The following is a 24,710-nucleotide window of genomic DNA, read 5'->3' as shown; positions in this document are numbered from 1 at the left end:
CAGAAATAGTACAGTACCCTTGTTTTAGAGAAAGAGAAACAAAGGCACAGAAATGGTGAGCAGATTGTCACCAGCTGAGAAGCAGATGCCAGAGTCAAGGCAAGGTAGCCTAGGGTATAAGTAAACCTTAGTTGCTGTGCTGCAAGCTGCCAGGGGTAGGAAAACAATATCCTGCTCCAGTCAGTCACTGTACACCCACGTGCACACAGGCCGACCCACAGCCTCAGAGCTCCCGGGAAAGGAACCCTAGCCCGGCTCAGTTTCTAATTTCTGCTCTTTATTTTTCCTTGTCAACTGTCACTTTGGCTCAGCCTATGGCTTTCACCAACTCGCTACTTCCCAACTCACCGGCCTCGGTTCCCACTTCCACCTCATCCTCAGAGCCAAACAAGACAAAACCAGAAACAACTTAGGTAAAAAGAACTAAATAGAAGCTTGATTCACAGCCGCACCGCACCGTACTTTATAGTAGTCAAAGCTCTGTGTTCTCTCAAAACCACTCATTCTTTGAGCACAGAGGTTTTAACTTACTGATTTGCACACTATGTTCAGACCCCTTCTAGCAACTGTGAAACCAGTGCATCATTCCCACTGTATCATTTTCATTGGACTGGCTTTCTGTTGTTTTCTTTCTGCAGTGTGGGAGACCAAAGCCAGGGCTTCAGAGATGTTAGCCAACACCCCACTACTGAGTTAGACTCCCTCCCCCTTACTGCCTTCTAAGGTCTGTATCCTTGAAGCCTCATCTGACAGATTTGAGATATTCAAAGTATCATCTTGAGATATTCCTTAACCTAAGGATCCAAAGTACTTGCTGCAAATCTAATTAAAAATAATGGCAGTCATTAATGGAAAGTATAATGATTATTTGAATAAAGATTAATTGAAATTCAAAATTTTAATAAACTTTTTTACACAGTTACATTTACTGTGTGTGAGAGATGGACATTGGGTGGCAGACAAGACAGAAAGCAGGGAGTGTGAAGGCCAGAGGACAACTTTCAGGGGTTGTTCGGTTCTCTCCTTTTACCCATGTAGGACCTGAGAACCAATTTAGCTGGTCAAGCTTGGTAGCAAATGCCTTTACCTGCTGAGTCATCTCAAGACCCAAACTTCTATTTTTAAAATGAAGATGAACTAAGGGGAAAAAAACATTTTAATGCATTTAATCATAGTGCAACACCTCCAAACTAAAGAGAAGCCACCAGCAGCATCATGGGCATTTTAATTTGCTTCCTAGCGCTGAGTTGGATTTTAAATAAACAAATTAATTAATTAACAAAATGACCTACACCTCTTCTTTTACACTGAGTTGAAATTTCTGCAGCTTAACACTGCATTTTCCCAGTTGATGTCATTAGCAATGCTGTGATCTATGCGAATATGATAGTATGCAGACCTTTCCCCTCATCTGAGGCTGGAGAAGAAGGCAGGAAGAGGAAGGAGCAATGTTCACAACATGCTCAGACACTACGGACTACACATGTGAGAGATACCATTTGGTGCCCTCCTCGCCGAACATTACTTTTTACCCACTGAGCCATCTGCTCTCTGAGACTATGAAAAGTGAGGAGAAACAGAAGACCCACAATGCTAAGAGCAGGAGCAAACTTTTAATATCTTAATTTAAAAATAAAGTTTGCTGGGATACAAAAGGAATATGTGCTCCTGGTAATGGTGAAAATAAAAAAGCACACACACTAGACATGGTTAGCCCGTGCCTGCAATCCCTGCACATCAAAGGTAGATGCAGGAGGAGCAAAAGTTCTCTATCACCCTTAACTACACAGTGAGTTCAACACCAATCTCAGCTATTTTTTCTTTTTCTCAAAAAATAAACGACATTTCAAATTGTTGAATGGAAATAGATTCAGCCCACGAGGCCCATGAGGCCTTTGCTTAAGTATGGATAAGAGGGTGGTGCCTCTGAGAGGACACTTGGCCAGAACCCCACACAGGGTGAAGGATGCTTGGGCTGGGCCCACTCCCGATGTAAGAAGTAAGCTAATGTTTCCTAATCCAGCAGGATGATCGCCTGTTTCCAGAGGAAGCAACAGAGGCTGACATGCTGCAACAATATCCCATGCTAACTCTCTCCACAAGAGAACATGGCTACAAGAAAATGATTTGCCGATACTTGCTCAGTTTTGCACAGAGTCTAAAATGCAGGCTCAATGTTTACTGCCATTATTATTATTATTATTATTATTATTATTATTATATCTTTTTAAAAATCACCAAAGAAGGCTAGAAAAATAACAAAGCTGAAGTAACCTTTTTGTTCTAAAACTCAAAATGCAAGTGAAACGAGAGTGATTACCAGGGCGGACCTGTAGCTCTGTAGCACACCACACAACGTTCAATCCTCAGCACCAATAATTGATAAAGTAAGATCGCTCTACAAAGGCCGCTGAAAATCGAGATGGAGCCCAGGCTAAGTAGAGGGCCGCCACGACACAGCTGTGGTAAGAATGAATGCAGTCTACACAAACTAGAATCAAATGGCTAAGATGACAACACGCTCCACGTGTCCACAAACATGCTTATGTGAAGACCACACGAATAATTAGAGGGCCCACAGAGATACAAATCACCAAGACAACAACAGCTGTAAGAGCAGGGATTTCACATCACTGGACTAACACTGCATCCTAAAGAGCATGTGTGTGAGCAAAAACCCCTGAAACTCAAGTCCCCCCACTTGGCCTCTTCTCCTCTCCCAGTAAGTTCCCTATTCCACGTCCCACATTCTTCCCCTTCGCTTCCACGGACAGTGGCGGATGCTGAGTCTCTTAACAATGCCTTCTCCTTCTCTTCTGATTCCCAGCTCCAAAGAGGAAATAAAAAGGAAATGTAAATAGTATTTAAGTGAGGCAGGCCTTAAACTCACTAAGTCCAAGCGACTGACACCCAATCCACCCGCCACAAGCCCTAATCCACAAGCTGGCATCAGCGCTTGTAAACCTGCAAAGGGGACATCCCTGAACTAAAGCTCACTTTGCCGTGCCTCTGCCTGGCCTTTAGGTTCATTTCCTAACCTAGAATTCTGGTTTGCAATGAGACTCAAAGAACTTGGGCTCTGAGCCTCCATGCCTAGGATGCCTTCAGCTGTGCCTAAGCAGGCAATTAGGGACAGGCTCCCCACCAACCAGAACCCAAATGTGGTGAACTAATGAAACCCCTTCCAAGCCCCCTAAATATACTTTCTAATTAAAATGAAGCCTCGTTTTACAACCCAGGTTAAATGGATTAAAAGATTAAGGACAAGAGAAAAAGCACTTTCTCCATCTCTCACAGTTCTGCCTCCAATCTTGAGACCTCTAATGACTAGAGTAGGTGCTGTGAAGGCGCCTAATTACCCAGGAATTACACCACCCCACCCGGAACCAATTTCAGGATCAGAGATCAGCTTCTCCCCAAACACAAAGCTGCTAATTAAGTTACATGAAAGTCCAACTAACAGGCAATTTGGATGTGGCACTTGTCCACCTGAAAACAGACTCCATACGAAGTATTTAAACTCTCAATAGCAGCTATTCCTTGTGGACAGCGCTGCAACACCCTTGGGTAATTGTCATTAAAACGCAGGAAAGGCGAGACTCACCTCTAGGATTCAAAGGTTTCCAGGAAACAACAAAAGGACCCTCTGCCAAACCAATGAATGGCCCACAGGATCTACCTGGGCTGTGTGTAGGTAAAGTGCAAGTCAGCCGGTCCCTGAACTCAAACCATGCTTCTTAATTAGAATTTAGAAAGACGTGACCACAGAAAAGGCTGTGGGTTGTGTATGCCGAGGCGTGTGGGGACAAATGCCTAAATCTTCCCTCTTAATTTCTCACAATTAACACATACTCACTGAGTTGCTCAGAGCTCATAATTTGTTGTCATTTTCTTTGCATAAACTTCAAACAAATACACAAAAGGAAGAATTTAGAAAGAAGATCTGCTCACTTTTTGCCAAGAAAATGCTCAGGAACGCCTGTGCAGCTGAAATGAACTGTACTACCTGGCCGAGACTGTGCACATCCAGGTCCAAACAATGATTTCCTGCGAGCTCCAGAGCGGGAGGGCTTGGGGGGGGGGGGGGGAGGACAGAAGGGAAAGCAAGTAGATACTCACAAGGTCTCATAAGTTATCCCTGGCTACCAGTTAAATTGTGTGGCCATTCTACCCTAAGGCAGACACATAGGGATAAAGGCAGAGCATTAGGATGCAGCTGCCAGCCAGCCGATGCAAAGGAGGACCCCGGCACGCTTCAGAACAGCGCCCAGTCGGCACCCAGACCTGGGCAGAGTACAGTTCTGTTGTTCTAAGCACCAGTTTGTGGTACTTTGTTACATCAGCCCTAGAAAATTAACACAGCACACTTGAACTTGGTTCCCTTTCTTCATATCCTACTCTATCCGGCGCCTCAGCTGGCAAATGTTCCTACAGTAGCACAGAAGGACCTCAGGAATTCCCAGTCTATGGTTTAGTTGGGGAGTCCCCTCTCCCACACAACTACACATAAGCCTTGTCCCAATGTTATTGCTTCTCTACAGCTCTCAGCTGCCTCCTCTGGGCCCAGCCTGCACCAGTACCATCCAAGTTCCTGACATCCTGAGTCATTGGGTGGGGCTTGGGGGAGGAGGGAGACACAGTTGGGGGAATACGGAAGTCCCCTTTAGTATGAATGGTTCCTGTACTGATTTGACCCACCCCAGTTTCTTAAAAGTTCTTAGAACTTCCAGCTTTTACCTATTAATATCCTTTTACACCCAACATTCTCTCTTCCTCATCTCCTCTTTCGTACACAGCCTTGCCTTTGCCACATGCCACATGCCACAGCAGACAGCCTGGGCATACACAGAGCCCTGCATTTTGAGTGGCCACTCCCACTCTATAACTGAACCTATTTTTGTTATCAGGCCAATGGTTTCTGCCAGACACACTTCCTTTGTAACAGACAGACAGCTTGAGGAAGGGTCTCAGTTTCAGCTGGGAGCTGCTGTGCTGTAGCCTAATCCACCCGTTTACCAGTAAGCCAAGGCGTGCTGAATTCCAGGCTCACTCAAGGACCACACTGGCACAACTGGATACCATATGAAGAGAATATGAAGGCATGCTTGGTCTGCTAAAACCCTTAGCCAGTGATGACAGGCAAGACTGAGTAACAACCTCTATCCCCCAATTTCTACCTACCGTTTGACCCTACGAGATCACCTCTGCTTCTCATTATTTAATCATCAACAAAAGTAATTTTGAAATGTGATCTCTTAGATGTCTCACCCTGGACCAATACTCTTCAAGCTGGAGCCTGCATCAGAATCACCCAGAGGGCTCCTTAGCACAGACAGCTGGGCCTCTCCCCTGGAGCTTCTGACTCAGTAGACCTGGGTGGGGTCTGAGAACTCAGCTGCCTGACAAGTTCCCAGGTAAAGCTGAGTCTGCAGGAAGGTCTACCGCACTGCCTTGGGTGGTTTGCTCCACGCTTGGCCCCAGTGTGAACCTGGCTCTTCAGATTGTAAGGCCTTGTTAGGCCGGCTGGTTCTCACAGTCCAGCCCCTGCTCTCACTTGGGCAGAGCCTTGATTGTGGTAGTGACCACAACCCCCTTGTGACTAAACCCAGCTTTGAGGTTAATCATTCAGTTTCCCCACTCCCTAGACCAACAAGGGGTCATGATGGGCAGAGATCCACATATGACCTGGGACCTGTAAGGAGGACTGCACAGAATGCTACTGAGAAAGAGGCACCAGACAGGGGTTATTTTAGCCCACCCTCTGGATGAGGCCTGCAAATGTAAGCCCACTGAGCACAGCAAATGTGAACCACAGCAGAGCCACCCTGCCCCAGCTGCTGGTTAGGTGACAAGATGCTTTCTTCATTGTTAGAGCTGGTTGAGTAGGGTTTTCTGTTCCTTACTGTTAAAAATAATCACAAAGCAAAATAAGCAAGCCGACAGGACAGCTCATTGGCTCACACACAGTGGTTTGCAAAGTCCTCGTTTACTACTACTAAGCCATGTTTAAATTTCCCAGATTATTTCAAGGACACAGCAGAACATTAACGAAGGATTAAAATTTAGCAAGAGTGTGAAATTAAAGTTCAGATCCAACACATGTTAAAAGATCCAACTCTGAGGTAATCTGAAGAACCAGGTTCATATTTTCCAGGGGATTTGCTAGGAACTATGTAAAGAACTGAATTGCTTCCACAGCTCAATCCTGAATGGTTTCAACCCACAGAAGCACACCGTCGGTATAGCCAAGAGGGAAATGCTCCTCAGCCTATTTTCCTTTGCATTCAACAGGGTGGACAAGTGTATGCAGAGAGAGGGCACTTGTGAAATATGTCTGTTCTCTGCTTCCATAGATCTGTAACCTTATTGTACAATTATGAACAACTTTTCTCATCTATAAAACAAGAATAATAGTACCACATATCCACCTGGCTATCTATGGATAATGCATTTGAGAATAATCTGTAAACCACAAGGTACAATACTACAGCAATTACTTAAATCCAATTTTAATGGATTAACTGGATTTAGCATGGCCTTCTTTTTTTGTTTTGTTTCTTGCAGATTAATCATCAGCCCAGAAGACTTCATCAACATTCCTACTGCACACATCTGCCTTGGCTATCCCTGGACGGATGCTTAGATGGCAATGCAGGGTGACTTCCACAGTTGAACTGACAGTGTGGGAAGAATGACACAAGTTAACTATCTGCGTGCTCCCTGTGGTCGACCTGGAGACCACACATGACAGCAGAGCTTTCACTCAAGCCACATTCTACCAACAACCTGTAAAGGCAGCAGTGGGTATCTCAGAGCTCCTCACAGGGCAACCTGCTCCCTGTAGAATGGTCTAGCAGAGGTACGTCACTCAAAGCCATGCTCTGAACAAAACTCAGAGTTGAGAGAGGTGAAGAGTAGGTGCAGCTCTCTGTACCTGCTTCTCGAACTGAAGGTTCACCTGAGACAAGAGAACACCGAAAGCACAGAAGGCCACCTTCTGGAGAACAGGAATAAACTTTAAAGATTTATTTATTTATTTATTTATTTATTTATTTATTTAATGTATACAAGTACACTGTAGCTGTCTTCAGACACACCAGACCTCATTAAAGATGGTTCTGAGCCACCATGTGGTTGCTGGGAATTGAACTCAGGACCTCTGGAAGAGCAGTCGGAACTCTTAACCGCTGAGCCATTTCTCCAGCTCAGGAATAAACTTTAAATAACTGGAAATTCTCAGCAATTTTTTCTTAGTTTTGTGTGAACTGGTGTTTTGTCTACGTAAGTCTGTGCACAAGTGTGTGCCTGCTACCTGCAGAGGCAAGAAGAGGGTCCACTGGAACTGAACTTAAAGATGCTTGTAAGTCATCATATGGGTGCTGGGAATCAGACCCAGGTCCTCTGGGGGAGCAACTAGAGCTCTTAACTACAGCATCTGACTGTCTAGACTACCACGGTAATTATTTGTGACAACATTCTTTTGTGTGTTGGGGGTGGGGTGGCCAGACACTATTGCTCTCGAGTCAGATTTCACTTGTGCAAAACTCCTAACAGCAAACTAATAATTTGATGACAACTCATTTAAAAGAGTAACGAGCTCCCAGGAGACCCCATTATCTTAATGTTGGTGTTCTCAGACAGAGAATACTGCCTTGGGAAATTATTTTAAGTATTAAAATCCCAAGCTGTGCTACTATCTTAAGTAACAAGAAGCCTCGAACACCTTGGCAGAATTAATCAATGCTGCTGCTGTCATGTCAGTGGGGCCCACTGGAGCACAATGTAGAGCAATTCAAGTTACAAACACCCACCGCCTAAAAGCAACCTGACACCACCAATGCTGCGCGGCAGTTCAGCCCTCTCTAGAGCCAGGATCTTCCATAGACATTGAAATTTGGGTTCCCAAGGCTTAACAATACCCGGTGTCTCCCTTACAGTTGTTCCTTAGTTCTTGCCTCAGTCCACCCTATGTAGGCTTCAATGCCACTGGCTTGTCTGCCTGGGCTGCGCCTCTGCCCTGCTCTCTTTGCAGAATACCCATCTACTAAATGGGCTCCACGAAGCGACTCTGCAGCTGAACACTCTGTCCTGTAGCAATAAATAATTAGCCAGCCACAGAGGCAAGTGGAGTGCCTTTTAGTCTTGAGCTAAATCACTGCTCGAAAGGTACATCATCTGGACGCAGGAGCAGCACGACTCACACTGAACCCGAACCACTCTCCACTTTCCTACAGAGCCAACCTCTCCTGCTGTGACTCCACTTGCTCCTTCGGGGTCACTGACATTAATGAAGTAGCTTGCCTATTTTTATTACAGAAAAACACTTAACAATTCTTGAAGGATTAAAAAATTATTTGATATGGCACTACTAAAGGTTCGAATACCCAATATAAACTCACAAATGCACACAAAACTAGCCACCACAGGAGTCTGTAGAAAGATGTATTTAAATAGCTAGGGACAGCAAGTGAAAGGCTGCTAGTTCCAGTAGATGTTTTTAATTTCAACTATAATATAGTTATATAATAACTATATAAATGACTAAAACTTTGTTAAAAATTTCACAACATAAATGTTTAAAATATTTTTAAAGGTTTCTGTGATTAGAGAACAGTTTTAATATATACCATTCAGGCTGTTAAGCCTGCATTGTATTCGGAAAACATAAATTACAAGACACATTTTAAAGAAAATCTTCATGTTAAAGACATAAAGACCATGTCAAAATTCATTCATTTTGCACCATTCTCTGTGCCCCAGCCTGATGTAAGGCACCCAGGAACTTTACATTGACAGAGACCTGCTGAACAGTTTCCTGAAGCATTGGACAATCGCAGTAGCTCAATTTGAAGCCATAGCCTCTAATGCTGACACTGGAGCTGTAGCCCGACCAGCAAGGACTGGCTTCAGTCTGCATATGGGGAGCATATTAAACACAAGCAACTGATGAGTCAAAAGAGTAATGCTCAGAAGCAAGATCTTGTAGTACAGTATCTACCAGCTTTTCAAGCCATTGAGCCTGGAACTGAGGAGTCAATAGGAGTAGTACCAGGTTGGCCCTTGGGTACCATAAAAGGTAATTTCCACAAGGAGCAGCACCCTGTGTTAACACTAATGTCAGAGTGCTATACACAGCACAGCTCAGGAAGGTAGCCACCAGAGTGAAGGGGGGGTGGGGGGAGGCAGAGAGGACACACCATAATGGCTAAAGGGAAATAAGAACATGAGGAAAGACCCTCAACCACAAATGACCTTCTATGTCTGTACCACACTTGGGAGTCAGTAATGTGGCCCAAAAAAGGCTGACCTGAAGAAGAAGGATTCAACACGTTACTGGGATGGGAATATGAAGGCCTGGCTGAAGAGGGGCAGAAGACTCTCTGAAGTTCAGTCACATACCCAAGGCTGCTGGTCCGGAGAGGCTATGAAAGTGCAAAGGGACCCTCCCTCCCTCCTTGCTGCCTTCCTCCCCCCCTCAGCCTGGACTTTGCTGTATCTAGCATGCTAACATTAATATTAGACCAGTGTGCCTGCTCTTTTCACCCAGGGCTTGAAGCTGGAGAAGAGCCCAGAAGCTCAGTTCAGGACACATTAGTTTTGAAGCATCTAAAGACGACAAAAAGGTATCACTGGACAGAGACTTCTAAGCAGAAGGTGCAATTTGTTTTCCATATATACATATACATATACACATATGTACATACACACACATACATATATATACATATATATACATACATACATACATACATACATACATACATACATATCAGAACAAAGTAAAGGTTAAGTGGCTGGGGTGCACCTTAGTGACAAGGTTAAGGGGGAGAGAGCAAGAGAGATTGGAAATTGTCTTCTCTCATAGAGAAGAACTGCAAAAGGACAGGAAAGGTCAGTTAAGATGTCAAAGCAGGATGAAAGGAATGTCCACACTGGAACCCCAGGTGACAAGTAAGACCCTATCAAAAGATGAACTTTTTTTCAGCTTTCTGAAGGTGAGCAGAGCTTTGTGAAGAGCAGCTCCCTTTGCAGAGGGCTTGGAGCTGAGGGATCTCCTCCAGACTCAATGGAAACTTCCCTCCAGATCCAGTTGCGTCTGCCAACAACTGGACCCCTCAGCTGCTGAGAAGTCACTAGGAGGCTTGTGGTTTTCCAGCGCCCAGGACCTGCCTTTAACTGACTGGCTTGTTCTTCAGCAACATGCTCTACTGCTGTTCCTAGGCAGTTAAGAATACATTCTGAAAATCAAAAGGACTTGGTATATAGCTCAGTGGTAGAGTACAGGCTGGGGCTCCATCCTCAGCATGGTACAAATTATCACCAACAAAGACCCTTCCACATGCACTGTCCCTAGCCAGGCAGTATCTGTGATTTCTATCATTCTTTTTAAAGCTAAAATAACATTATTCATTCCTTAGCAATTCTTAAACTTTTCAGATCCTATCAAATACTACAGTGCTCCAAAAAGGCTTCCCAGCAAGCCTTCACTCAAGGAAGGGCTGGACTTGCTCTGATTTGCTCCCTCTCATCACGAATCTCCCAAAGCAATCTTTGTTTCGTGGCAAAGCAGATTGCTGCTGATATCTGAGAACACCCAGGGGAAAGGAGGGATGGGGAGGAGAGAAGGAGGAGTTTTCAAATAGTGCTTTCCTGGCTCACAACCAAATACAATTACAGAGCGTCCACAGAAGACGAAGTCAAGATATCACAAACAAAATCGTCACCAAGGCCAATTACACTGACAGCTTCCTCAAATGGAGTGTGAGGTAACAGGAAAGTCACTCTGGAGGCCTCAGAGCCCAGACTCAGCCCTGTCCTGGTCAGGTCCCACCTCAGGCAGCCTTGGCGGTGATCTCTAGTGATCCATGGTGGTACCGATCATGCTTTCTCATAAAGCAGACTGTTTTATGGTCAAGACTATTTCTCGAGTTTCAAGCTGTTACAGCAGTAGCTGCCCTAGGACATCAAGGCAGAAGCACAGGCTTTTGTTGAACTGATAAAGGCAGCTTGACTGACTTCAAGTCCATCTATCATTAAAAGTTGGCATCGTGGTATAGTTCATTAAATCAGTTTTTTAAAAAGCTATTGAAAGGTATAAAGAGATACTAACAACTTCATAATTAAGATTAACGATGAGTGGCATTAAAACAGATGGGAACCCTAGTGCCGGGCTGTGCCCCAGACAGACCGTGAACATTCACGTGAATTACTAGATAGATAAACAAGAGGAGGCAAATCAACAGAAAGAACTCCAAATGATCTGTGATGATGTGTCATAATTCTATGCAGTAAGTCTGTTTCTCAGACACGGAATGAAAAGAGATGGTAAGGAGAGCTCACAGCGGGGAGCCCTGACCGACAGCAAGACCAAGCCGGAATCAAAGGAAAAAGTGACACTGGCATATCCCCTCCCCACATGTGACAGGGTAGCAAGACAGCTTGTCTTTGTGGCCTTCCTCCTGACACCCCAGGCAACTCAACCATGAGAAAAATTACCAAAGTGAAATTCAAGGACATTATACAAAATACCTAACCCCCTCGAAAGGTCATCAAACCTGAAGAAGCCCTGACAAACTGAGAACTAACTATGCCCAAGAAGACATGGCAACTAAAACTTCACATGGGATCCTGGGACCTAAAGCCCAGGAGCCCAAGATCATATTCAAAAGCACAGGGGTGGGAGTGGGAGGTTAGCAGGTAAGGAACCTTAGAATTTTTTGGATTAAAACAGAGTATAATTATCCATGCACCGAAGTAAGTGGCTGAATTCCCACCGAGAACTCAGACAGGCTGAGGAATCTCAGCCCTGCAAAGGATCTCAGGGAAACACTAACAACATCCAAATAAAGTCCAGATCTTGGGTCACAGTAGGAGACCAGTGTTGGCTTCATGGTGATGGCACCAGAGTACTAGAAAATGTTAGCAATGACAACAGGGCATCTTGGGTGACAATTCAGCAAGCCCTCTCTCTGTATCTCTGTGCCTTTCTTATAAAATCTTCATCTACTCTACAGCAAATCTCAGTGTATCTGGAGTTTCCGGCTTTGGTTACATAAGATGTGGTCCTATGTAGTTCTGGAGGGCCTCACACTTTGTATGTCGCCAGGGATGCCCTTGAACCCCTGATCCTCCTGTTTCTACCTCCAAGTGCTCGTGTTATGGGCAAATGCTACCCTGTCCAATTCAAACATTTATTTTTAAAGTCATGAGATAGTAAACTGGTGGGAGGAAGTTTTAAAAATCAACTCAACAATCAGTAGCTCGTTAACGAGCACTCCATACATGGGTCGGTGACTAATATGCCCATCACATAACACTGCACTGAGGTAATTCTTAAAACTCCAGAATCTGCATTCCTAGAAGTGGACACAAAGAAGTCTCTCTAGGAGGAGCCTTCCACCAATGTCATAACATAATCTTCACATACCAGGAACAATCTCAACCCTAAAAGCTAAACAAACCAAAGATAAAAGAAAACAGAGTCAAAAACTAGGTTAAAACCAAAATGGCTAAAGACAAAATAACAGCAAAACCCTGGGATGACGGCCACCAGCAGCCTGAAGTACACAGTCAGGCTGATCCAACAGCAAACCATGGCTACTGAAGCTGAAGGCTTACACGGAAGGGGAAGGTGTTTCTGAGGGAACAGAGAGGTTCTAATCTGTGATGTTTAGACAACTGGGCAACAGGCTAAAACTCGAGGAAACAGTATGGTACGTGAATTGTCACCACCAATTTTTCTGGGTTTGTTTTTACTTTGTTTTTGTTTTTTTGTTTTTTTTCCCTCAGAGCTGGGGGCCGAACCCAAGGCCTTGGGCTTGCTAGGCAAGCACTCTACCACTGAGCTAAATCCCCAACCCCTGCTTTGTTTTAAGACAGAGTCCTCTCTATAGGTAGCCCTGGCTGGCCTTGAACTCACAGAGACTGCCTTGCCTCTGGCTCCCAAATGCTAGAAGACAGCAAACATTTTTTTTTTAAATGAAATAAATGACATAGAAAACAGATTTGCATCTGTATTCTAGAATATCTCAATGTGGAAAAAAGAGAAAAAGAAAAAAGAAAATGGAGCAAAATGCAAGCAATAATGGTGAAACTACTTACTGAAACTTTAATGCACTCTTTATAAGCAAATATACAGACTGCATACACATTATGCATGCACATACTGATAAACACGTGCATGTGCAACTACTGCCTTAAGCTGACAGAAAAATGACAAAGGGGCTTGGAAAATGGCTCAACAGGCAAAAGCTTCGCTTTTCTTTACAACAACCAGAGCTCCATCCCCAGGCCCCACACGGTGGTGAGAGGGACCAACTCTCCCACACTGTCCTCTAGTCTCTATGTACATACCATGGTGCATGGGCACATGCTGTCTGTCTGTCTGTCTGTCTGTCTGTCTGTCTGTCTGTTTCATGCACCCAGTAAGAGAATTAATAAAGGAATTGAAAAAGGAAAACTGACAGAAAGAAACTGCCTAAACTGTGTGTGACAATGCGCATGTCTGGCCCCAGCACTCAGAGCGGAGAGACTTCTGAAGAACAAGGCCTACTACAGAGCAAGTTCTAGACTGCCCAGGCTACAAGAGATCCTGTCTCCAAATGTAGGGGGAAAAAACTATTTCTAATTAAGAAAAAGGTAGTGTGTGTAATGCACAAGGATCATGGTTTGATCTCCAGCAATACCCGTAATGCACAAGGATCATGGTTTGATCTCCAGCAATACCCAAACTAAATTAATAAATAAAAATTCAAAACAAAGCAAAATGGCAGGGAAAAGTTTTGAGACAGGGTTTTTCTATGTAGCCCTAGCTGTCCTGGAAATAGCTCTGTAGACCAGGCTGGCCTCAAACTCAAGAGACCCTCCTGCCTCTATCTCCCTAGTGCTGGGATTAAAGGTGTGAACCACCACCACCAGGCTACTAATTCGGCATACTAATTACTGACGGTCACACCACACCCAAGGCAATGCAGGTGTGTTTAGTGTGTTATGTTCAGCACTGGGCACAGAGTGTGACCTCAACAGATATTTCTGAATAAGAGGGAAGGCCTAAGTACACCATGGGAAAAGCAAGGCTGGAGTGCAGTAAACAAGGAAGAACTGCAAACAGTTTCCTGCCGAATTTTAAAGCAAATCAGATTAACGACTAAAGAATGTAGACTACACAGAAGTCAAATAGGTCAAAGAGAAAGGAACATTAAAGACTATATTAAGCACATATACAGACACCCATGGAGACTTCAGATGTCTGGCCGGCAATGACCTGCTCTTGCTCTCCTTACCTCTGTTCTTGGGAAGGCTCCTCCATGTCTTCTTCAGAATCTCCCTGTAGGGAAAGAGCATCCATTAGTAGCCGTTTCAAAGAAACATAATCACCAAACGTGGGGTGATTGCAGTGAAAGCCCACAAGTGACTGGCACAGCGGTCAGCAGAGCTTTACGACGCTGCTGTACTGGGGGCTGCCGAGATGGCTCAGTGGTTAAAAGTGCTCACTGCTCTTCCTGAGGGCCCAAGTTTGCTTCCCAGCACCCACATCAGGCAACTCATAAGCTCTAACTCCACCTCCTGGGGATCAAATGCCCACTCCTGGCCTCTGTGGACATCACACAGACATGTACATACTCACTTATAGACACATGGACACAAATAAAAATAAAATCCTGTGTTTAAAAAGAATGTTAAGGGGTTGGGGATTTAGCTCAGGGGTAGAGCGCTTGCCTAGGAAGGGCAAGGCCCTGGGTTCGGTCCCCAGCCCCGAAAAAAAAAACCAAAAAAAAAAAAAAAAAAAAGGATGTTAAAATGGCAATATAAATCCATAAACTAAGAAGTGGTCTCTTAAGACACTCAGGTTAATAACCTAATAGTTTAAAAACAGCCTAAACATAATTTCAAAACAACTTAGATATCATATCAAGAGACTTTTTAACATTTTAAATTTAATAAGATAGGGTTGGGTACTATAAAATTTAAGTGCAGAGAGCATACTGTTTAGCTGAACATAGTGGTGTACCCCTTTAGTCACAGTATGAGAGGCATAAGTTGGTGTAGTTTAAGGCCAGAATGGTATGCATAGTGAATTTGAGGCCAGCAAGACTGAGGCCATAGTGAGACCCTGTGTCCAGATATAAGTAAATAAATAGTAATTTAACTAAAAAAAAGAGAAGATATTGGTTAGCCTAGAATGTGTTATACTTTGACATCATAAAAAGGCTGCTGATTTGTAAATTAAGTAAACGCCATCTTCAAAAGCTCTTCCACGTTTGTCAGGAGGAAAAGGCAACTGAAACATCAGCAGGGTGGACACAGAGCAAACAAGTCCAGCCAAGCACCCACAGTGCTCAGACAGGGTAATACCCCCCAGTGGCGCTTCCCTTCCTTCAAGTTTCCAGGCTCCTGACTCCACCTTGTCATTCCTGGCCCCTCTGCTCCTGGTGCAGCTGACCCTCTGGCCTCTCCTCCAGGTTCTTCCCGGGGCCCTCCGTACTACAACTTCAGCATGTTGTGGTCTAGAGAGATGGCTCTTCCAGAGGTCCTGGGGTTTAGTTCGCAGCACCCCCATCAAGCAGCTCATAACCATCTTTAACATCTGGTTTCCCCAAGCATCAGGCAACCATATACATACATAAATAAAAGTAAGTAAACCTTGTAAAACAAACACTTCAGCACGTTAACCCACACCGAAACTACAAGGCCACAACTGTTCCTGCCACCCCATCTCTCAACCACACTGCAGACATTCCACCAATGCCCTTCCTTCTCCAAGCCGCAAAGGCAAGCTTTGCTCTGCACTACACCAAGTCTACCAACCTCAGGCATGGCACATTGCTTACAACTTGGTCTTCCAAATGCCGGACCCTACACTCAAGCTCCCCTCCCCAGTGAACACAGCTGTCAGAAGTGCCTGAGAGAAAGGAGCTTCTGATCTCTTTCAAGCCAGCCTCACTTTTGCTGAGGGCACCATCACAATGACTGATTGACCCCTAGGTAAGCCCTCCAACAGGAAATTCAGATCTGTCCACTCCCCTCCATTCTGCTCACTGGCCCACCAGCAACGCCCCAGCCTGCACTGCCATAACATACAGGGCTTTCTGCAGTGCTATGCTATGCCATCCCAAGCATCAGTGCAATACAATCTTCCTCCCCGTCACTCCTTACCCCCCTCCCTGCTCAGTACTCTATATGGAGCTTGAGGGTGACCCAAAGAGGGTGCAGAGTTTCCAGACCAGACTGGACTAACAGTGGCACCCTGTCTCACAAAACAGAAAAATGCTCCAAGGGTTCCATAGTGTTCATGAGATACACTCCAAACACTTTCAGGAAGGGTCCACCCAGCACAGCACAGCCCTGACACACGGGTACCCTCCCTCCAGACCAGCAGGCTCTGGTTGCCATTTAAAAGGTCACAGTAGAAACTGAACTACAGTCTACCCCGTAATGCTCTGGGTAGGGCCCTCCTGGCCTTAGGCCTTAAGTGATCCCTCTGGGAGACACTGGCCTCTCCTCCACATTCTTGGTTTAAGCAACTTAAAGGCTGTCCCAGGCATTACCAGCTTCATCTGCTTATCAAAAGCAAACTCTCAAAGAACAAGACCAAATCCTCTCTGTTCCCCCAACCCGCCCTATGCCCCAAGGCCCTTGCACTGGCTATTACAATCCCACCTGCTTTCAAGGGCAGGTACAAGGATCTTTTCAAAGCAGCGTACAGGGACCTTTTCACTCAGAGGCAGGGACCACTCAGGGTCCCCTCCGGCAGGTGACTTGGTTTACTGCAACACCATCTGCACCTGGAACAGCTTGGCCAACAGGCTTAGTGCAACCCAGCTGTCTCCTAGGTTCTAATGGCTCTCAGGCTTCCTGAAACCTTCTAAGCAACTTGCTCTGGATCAAAATAGAGCATGAAGTTGCTTCCTTCTAACATAGACTCTTTATCACCACCACAGAGCTTGTCAGATGGTATTGAAACATAATATCACAGCCAAAAGTGCCAGCCCTGGAGCTAAACACACCCCAGGTTCAAGTCCACCCTGCTACTTTCTTACTGCAGCAGGCAACTTATTTACTTGCAGCGCACCTCGTTTTCTTCAACTATAAAACCAGGCAAAACACTTCACACTCTATAGGGCATGGATATGAGCAAAGACCACACAGCACTTCTATGACACTGACAGTTCTCAACCATGTTAGTCATTATTTTTCAATATTGACAAAAAGAGATTAAGTCAAAAATAAACCTCTGTGACAGAAAGCTTTCCAAATACTAGTTAATGATTCACCGGCCAGAGGTGCACGTATTACATAAGACTGTACCTGGGATTAAAAACAAACAAACAAACAAGCACATGTTCACTGCACCCCTCTGGTTTAACTTTCTGCCACTTTCTATCATCCATACTCACACTTAAGAGTGGAGGAAGTCAACAAGACGTGGTATCTTTAAAAACAAAGTTTTCTTCTTTATCCCTAAGTTGGGAACGTTCAACTGCTATGCCTGTGCTTGGTGTCTGCCCAATGTCTATTCAGGCGTCGGAGCCCCAAGCTGGGCTGGCCCACCCATCCCACCAAGGCCCTGTGCCAGGTCCACATCTCCATCTCCTCTCTTGGGCAGCCATGATGAGCCTAAGCAGACTGGAACTGCCCCAAATGTGGTTCTCACAATGACAGGACAGCGAGCACTTTGGCATTCCAGCTGCCATCTTTAGGACTTGAGTAATTTCATCGATAGAAAAGTGGGGCCAGCTATGACAACCACCTCTCCTCCAAAGGCATTATGGGTGATTACTGAATGCCAACTACACAGAGAATACTGTGGCCACAGGAGAGCCCTCAACCCTCAGTAGAGACAACAAGGCCCACATGGTTATCCAAAGACAGGTCAAGGGAATATCGCCTTATGTACGTGGGTCAGTAAGGTGCCCAGAGCTTGTTATCTTACACCAAGGCAGCTACCTCTAGACAGCGAATGAAAGGCCTGTGTGGTTTCTGTACCACCACCAATTTGGATTCAGGGTGTTGGATAATAGGGGGTGGGAGGTTGGGTCTGAAACCCTAACAAAAAAGTCAAATGGGATTTTCTTTCCTCTCATTATGACAGATAATAAATTCTTGTGTTGCTATACCAAATAATTTCCTAACAGGAGACTACACAACAAAACTACATAAATTGGGCTGGAGAATATAATTCATTGCTACGAGTTGCCTAGCAGGCACAAGGCTCTGAGGCCCATCCTTAGGACACACGGATACACACACACACACACACACACACACACACACACACACACACACACACACACACACACGAATAACATCAATATCAGCTTAACCACAGAGCCCATCTTCCTGAGTTATCTGCCCGAGTGCAGCCCCTTCAGCAAGGGAAAGTGTTTATGTTTTCCATGACCAAGTTTATGAGTTGGCAGAGAAGCCACCAAGACGACAAGCACCCTGCTCCTCTGAAATTAGGACAACAAATACCCCACTCTGCCAGTGAGAAAACTGGTAACAAGAAAGAGGTATGCTGGGCCAGGTACAGCCAGTGACTACAACATGTGCTTAGCACATGTCAGGTCCCTCCTGGGTTCACTCTCTAGCAACAAGGAAAGGCTAAGTGGAACTATCAGGACCCATACCTAGACACTGAGAGACAAGATGGTCCGGCAGCTTGTAACAAGTCAGTTCGGTTTTTTTTCTTTCTTCCTTTTTGTTTTTTTTCTAGACATGGTTTATTTTTGTAGCCCCAGCTGTCTTGGAACTTGCTTTATAGACCAGGCTGGCCTCAATCTCAGAGATCCACCTGGCTCTGCCTCCCAAGTGCTAGGATTAAAAGCATGCACCACCACTGACCAACTTCATTATTTTTTTTTAATAAATAACAACAAGTTCTTAATCACTTAGAGTTTCATAAGAAAAAATAATTTAAAAAATTCCAAGTAAGTAACTGTACAAATAATCAATATTGGGTAAATCTATTGTTCATTAAATACAACATCTTGATGTTCCAAGTTTACCTCTCATTGACAACTTTTAGGTTCCAAAGCCATTTTCTGGTCTTCCTGAATGGAAGGTAAAAGATTTACATGATACCTATACATTTTCTCCAGACTTTTGTGACATACGCAAGAAAATCTTTTGAAAATAATTCTAAGTTCTTTGGAAAGAATCCTTCCAAATGGCCTTCTTCAGAACCCTCTGTATCTAAGATACACACCTCCCTCCTCCCTGCCCCGGCAGGGCATGCAGCGGCACAGTATCTAGAGGGCACACATATGGAGATGATATATGCAGGAAATTATGTGAACACTACTTTCGCTTTCGCTCCCCTGCTGATTAAAGTAACCCAGCTATCAATGTCTCTGTGGTGAGTACTCTGGAGTGACACCGTCTCAATCCTAACCATTTTTATCAGCACAAACTCCACTAACTATGCACATAAGTAAAATCGAGCCAGGAACTGGACATTTTATAAATTAACTATTAAGCCTGTAAATGATGTAATTAATGTCACCATAGGCCTTGACATTTCCACTCCTGAGCACAGTCTATCTTCCACACATGCAGAAACAAATACAGCCCATCACTTAGTTTCCTGTCTGGGCTGGCCTCCATCACTACCCTGTTAAGACACAGAGGCTTCAGCTGAGCCCAAAAGGAAAGGCGCACCAGCACATTTGACCTGGGAGTTCTGCTTCCTGGGACACTTGGAGATGCTCTCCTTTGGTACAGCTGGTGGTTGGAGCCAGGTCCAATGGAAGACATACATTCCTGTAGCTCCAACTAACTCAGGGATGAAACAGGAGGATGGCTTGAGTGGAGGAATCTGAGGCAACACTGCAAGACCTTATTTTAAAACAATAGCAACCGGAAGCTGAGGGCAAGGACCAGAAATGGTGTTCAGCATAGCACAGCGCACAGAGCAGCCCCCCATGATGAAGAATTCTCTGGGTCAAAGGTCACTCATGCTGTTAAGCAACTGATAGCCACAAATATGACTATTGAAAGGAAACACACCAAGCGCTAAGTGTAGGGTCTCAGTTAAAGTTACAACTGACTTGGGCTTTGAGACTTTTGTGGATTTGTTTGGTTCTGGTTTTTGTTTCCTCTCTTTTCAAAACATGTATTATTTAGAATCGAGGGTTAAAAAAAATCCATCTGGGAACACACTTGACTACTTGACTACTTGCTAGTGGGGCTTACTCTCAAAGAGTGGGTCGCAGGAGCCTGCTGGCCTTCCAGAAAGATCTGGGAAAGTGTCTTCTAAAACTCGCCTCTGCCTGTTAAGCTGTTATTCATTAGCCCTGGTCAAAACGAATATTCCAAATATCTCTCAAAGCCAGCACTGCTGACGCTTCAGTGAGAGGGCGAGCGGTAAACCTGGAGACTGCAGAGTTCAGCACCAGGATTAATGCTGCCACCAGCATGGGAAGTAACAAACACGTTGAACAGGCGAGCTAATGTTCTCTTATCATTCCGAACGCACACACCCCAAATGCATTTTGGGTCTCTACTACACTGCTGGTGAAAAACAGTCATCAAAATTATGTTTTCAAAATTACATTTAAGTGGATACCCTTTGCAAATCAATGAAAATTTCTTGAATAACTTAAACACACAATTCAAGACAAAAGCTTTGCAGTACCACATCCGTTGCAGCCTGAAGCCCTCTATGCTACAGATTCTCAATAAAACGTTAGCAATTATTTTTCCACATGTAATCATTATATCATCGTAGGGGGGGTGAAAAAACCTGAAATTCAGGTTCTTAAGTGGGTGTGTTCTAACAGGAATTAAAGACACTTGGAGAAATTCCAAGATTATACTCCTTTAAAGTCACTTCTTCATCCCAAAGCTACTTTGGCTAATGGCGAGTAGCACTCACTAACATTTATGAAATCAATATTCCCATTGTGTTCAACCCTCCAGCCACTTGCCATCCACACCACACCCGACTGCTTAGAGACAGCACTGTAGACCCAGAAGCAAGTCCTCCGCCCACCCTGGACCACTAACAAGCCAAGGAAGCCGCCACTAGCCAGGCGCAAGGCTATGAGACACACAACCCTGCTGAGGTGGCCTGGACACCCACCTTCTGAACTTGGGGCGGCCCTGACTCACACCCTGTCACATGGCCGGGGAGGAGGCTGAAGAGCCACCGTTGCCAGGTGTTCAGGCTCGGCACGACCGTTTATTTGCCTTGCAAAGTGACCGGAGCGCTCCTGTGCCAGTGGGGGAAGGCCGGTAACCTCCAGGCCTCTCCTCCCTCACACGCCCACACCCGCCCTGTCACCGGTCCTTCTCACCTGAGTGGGCAGCAGGAGTTCCCCTTCTTCTGCCTGCCACAGCTCCACCACGTTCGGCAAGGGCTCAAACGCTGCACGGACACCAAAAAACACACCGCGTTTGTAATGCACGGAAAAGAAACGCTTCCTGTTTCCTCGCCCGTCCCCTCGTGCCACCCGCCTGCCCCAAACAAGTCTCCTTCTCCTCTCGCAGGGGAGGCCATCCGAGGGGTGAGCCTAGGATGCAAATACAATGCCCAGTCGGCGACCCCGGGGTCCAGATGGTGGGGGCGTGCAGGCTTGGTCCGGACCAGAGGATGAGGCCGCCGCACCAGGCACCGCGACCCCCGAGCCACCGGGCTGGGGGAAACAAAGCTGCAGGAAGCCGGGCGCGGCGAGGCACCCGCGCGCCACACAAAGCGGGGGATGCGCCCGGGGCGCAGGGGCCCGCGCACAAAGGCTCCGGGGCGCGCGCGGCTAGCGGTCCCGGAGCTCCGTGTTGCCCGCTCCTGGCCCAGCTTAGAGTCGCCGAGGGGACGCTGCGGTCGCAGGGCTGCAGTAGCTCGCCTTCCCCAGCCGCCCGCGTCCCCTTCCTCCGAGAACCCTCACAGATTTCAACAGTTCCCTAAAAGAAAGGGGGGGGCGGGGCGGCAGGGACAGCCAGCCCCGACGACGGGCTGACCTTGTCCCTGAGCCCCTCCTGGACGGCAGCAGGACAGCAGGACCTGGAAGACGCCCAGCAGAAGGTTCACGGCAGCGGCCGTACGGCGGTAGGCGCCGGACTGCGGGCGCCGGAGCCCCGCCATGCTGGTGCTCGCCGCGCTCGCTCGCAGCGATCTCGTTCTCTAGCTTGCTGGCGCCGCGGCCGCCTAGCCGCGCCCCGGGCCCGCCCCCGCGCCCTGGCCCCGCCCCGCCTCCGGCCCCGCCCCCCGCTGTTGGGCCCGCCCCCGCAGCTGTTGGACTGCTGCTCAGCGCCGGCGCGCCGCTTGCTTCGGAGCGCGTGTGCTCCGCAGATAGAAGGGGATGGAACGCGGCGGGGAGCGGAGGGACGAGGACAATGCGAACGCTCACGGCGCGCAGCACGTGCCTGAGAGCCCCCAGCAGCTTGATTCTGGGGGTTGGGACTCGCGGCCCACGGGGAGAGGGCGTTCTTCTTAACTTTCTTGAGGTTCTCTTTGTTGATGACACCCGGGCCTCGGTGGGGGGCAGTAACCCCGAGGGAGGGGTCCTGGGAATGAATCGTAGCCCAGCGCTTGGCCTTGAACAGGATATTAGTGGAAATATTGCTGTGGTTGTCAGGAAACGCGAGTGCAGCCGCACAGCTACTGCCAGTTATGCAGCGAGGATATCCGGTGGCTGCGAGGTCTGTAATTTAGAATAAAAAGCTCTCCCAACACCCGAGAGGCTGACCTCAGCGCCGCGTGGCGGTAATGCGCTCAGCGCCCTCTGTGGAGACTGTCCAAGTCGTGACAGGTGGGAAAGCTTCATGGTAAGGTTAAACCTTAAAGAACCCTGCAGAAGTACCTGCGGAATCAGACTGCAAAAGTGAGCTAGCCACTTATTAAACGTAGTTGAAGTGGAGGGTAAGATCGCCAGCCCGTTTCCACCATTAATAAGTAGTGTAAGTCATACTTAGAAATGTGTTTTCTGCCTCTGTTTTTTAAGTTGATTTGCTGTGTGCGCAGACGTAGCTCATATGAAACTCAGAGTGTGAGCTGCAGGAAGTGATAGTGTACACTTATCTACTTACATTGATCTTCTGTTTAATTGCTTCTGGAGCCTTCCAGTCTAGACTATGGGGGAAAACATGGTCACATAGCAGGTCTGATGCCGGACAAAGACAATATGAACGATGGACGCTCTCCTCACAATACCAAACTGAACCCAATCTCGTTTTCTGGATCTAACTCTAAATGAGGTCAAACCACCTGATTTCTTTGCCATACTTAACACTTGATAATGTCCACATGAAAATGTCATTTTGCTTTGCCTAACTTGGGGCAGCTCCAATTATTTACTTTTTTTCCTGGGTTGTCTGGTTTTTCTAGATTGACTGGGTACATCCCTAGCAAGGATGTCCTGTCCTGTCCCATTGGACCCTTTTTTCCCTCTTCATTTCACTTCTCTGGGTTTCTGATTGCCCCTTGGATGCTGAAATTCCCTCATTGCACTCAAGGTTCTCAGTAAAACAGAAGTCTATGTACTGGGCCAATGGTGTAGGTAGGCTAGAACATGGTTCAAGTCATAGTGCTACAAAACCAACATTTGAATAGCCAATGCTAGGTGTTTCAGTTTTCCCTTACTATTTATTATGTTAATATTATATGTTAATTTTAATATTAATTGATTGTAAACCTATATTTAAAAAAAACAAGCAAATATTGACAGGTTTAAAAGTCATGATGTAAAACTCCACCGACTTTTAAATTATTTTACCTTTTTACTAACAAAGTCCTATACTAACAAGTGTCACACTGTCAGTGAGAATTACTTAGAAGACAGAGGAATATTGCCACAGGCCATATTTGAGTCCACTCTTATTTACTCTCCTACCAAAGGTTTTCCAGGGCAGCCTGCTACTTCCACTTTGAGGTCTTTACAAAGTGGGTAATTGACTGTTGTTCACCAAGCCAGAAGCATGTATCTGCAGTGCCATGAGGCAGGCAAAGGATCCAGGATCACACAGCTGTCTTCTTAGATAAATCTGACCCACTCAGCCCTCTCTGGAGGTATGTTTCATGCTGACTCATGAGCAACAGGAAGGTATGACCCATTAAGCAGCTTCCATGTTTTGAAGTAAAATTGCTCTCCTCAGATAACACCTATGTATTTGTGCTGTTTCTGCTATCCCCTTGTCAGTGATAGAACCACAGACTGTTAGAGCTGAGAAATTGAGGAAAATCTTTATTCTTTTTATTTAACTTGTTGTTGTTGTTGTTGTTGTTGTTGTTGTTAAATCTACATCATTAGCTAACAATAAAAAGCAAAACACATTAGCAAAAAGCTCACCCTCAACTCTCCTAGTGGCCCAGGCCTATGATCTCCGGTTTCTAGAACTGCTGAGGCGAGGCAGGAGGCTAGAGAGCTCTCAAGGCCATCCTGTGGGCCACAGAGTTCATACAAAGACCACTTAGGCAATGTATGGGACTTTGCCTCAGAATTAAAAAGGAGAAGGAGGCTAAGGATGTAGCTCAGGAGTGTGGCCTTGCCCCATTCACAAGACCTTGGCTTTAATCCTCAGCACCACAAAACCGCAATGACAATATCAGTTCTTATTTTAAAATATCTGTGATGTTAACAGTGCTTTTTAACTCTTTTTTTTTTTAGTTCAGATGATAAGTTTCTATACACAAATTATATCTCTACATAAAATTGACTCAAGTGGTAAACCCAGCAGCTGTAATCTAGAGAAGATTTAGGCATGCTAAATCACAG

The 24,710-nt window shown here is 45.9% G+C and overlaps 1 protein-coding gene across 1 annotated transcript in view; it reads right to left on the bottom strand.

Annotated features, from left to right (window-relative positions):
* Tmem131l (transmembrane 131 like) overlaps positions 1-22,138 on the bottom strand; it is a 134,286-nt gene extending 112,148 nt beyond the window's left edge. The window contains exons 1-3 of the mRNA XM_032898179.1: positions 21,958-22,138; positions 21,297-21,367; positions 14,283-14,326 (exon numbers count right to left, since the gene is read on the bottom strand). Coding sequence (XP_032754070.1) covers positions 14,283-14,326; positions 21,297-21,367; positions 21,958-22,081 — 239 coding nt within the window. The 5' untranslated portion in view covers positions 22,082-22,138. The remainder of the gene's footprint in view (positions 1-14,282; positions 14,327-21,296; positions 21,368-21,957) is intronic.
* Between the last annotated feature and the right edge of the window lie 2,572 nt (positions 22,139-24,710).

The sequence above is a fragment of the Rattus rattus genome, chromosome 3 (genome assembly GCF_011064425.1).
Source record: "Rattus rattus isolate New Zealand chromosome 3, Rrattus_CSIRO_v1, whole genome shotgun sequence".
NCBI lineage: Eukaryota > Metazoa > Chordata > Mammalia > Rodentia > Muridae > Rattus > Rattus rattus.
Note: the sequence above shows the minus strand (reverse complement) of the source record. Positions and strands in the feature narration are given on the sequence as shown.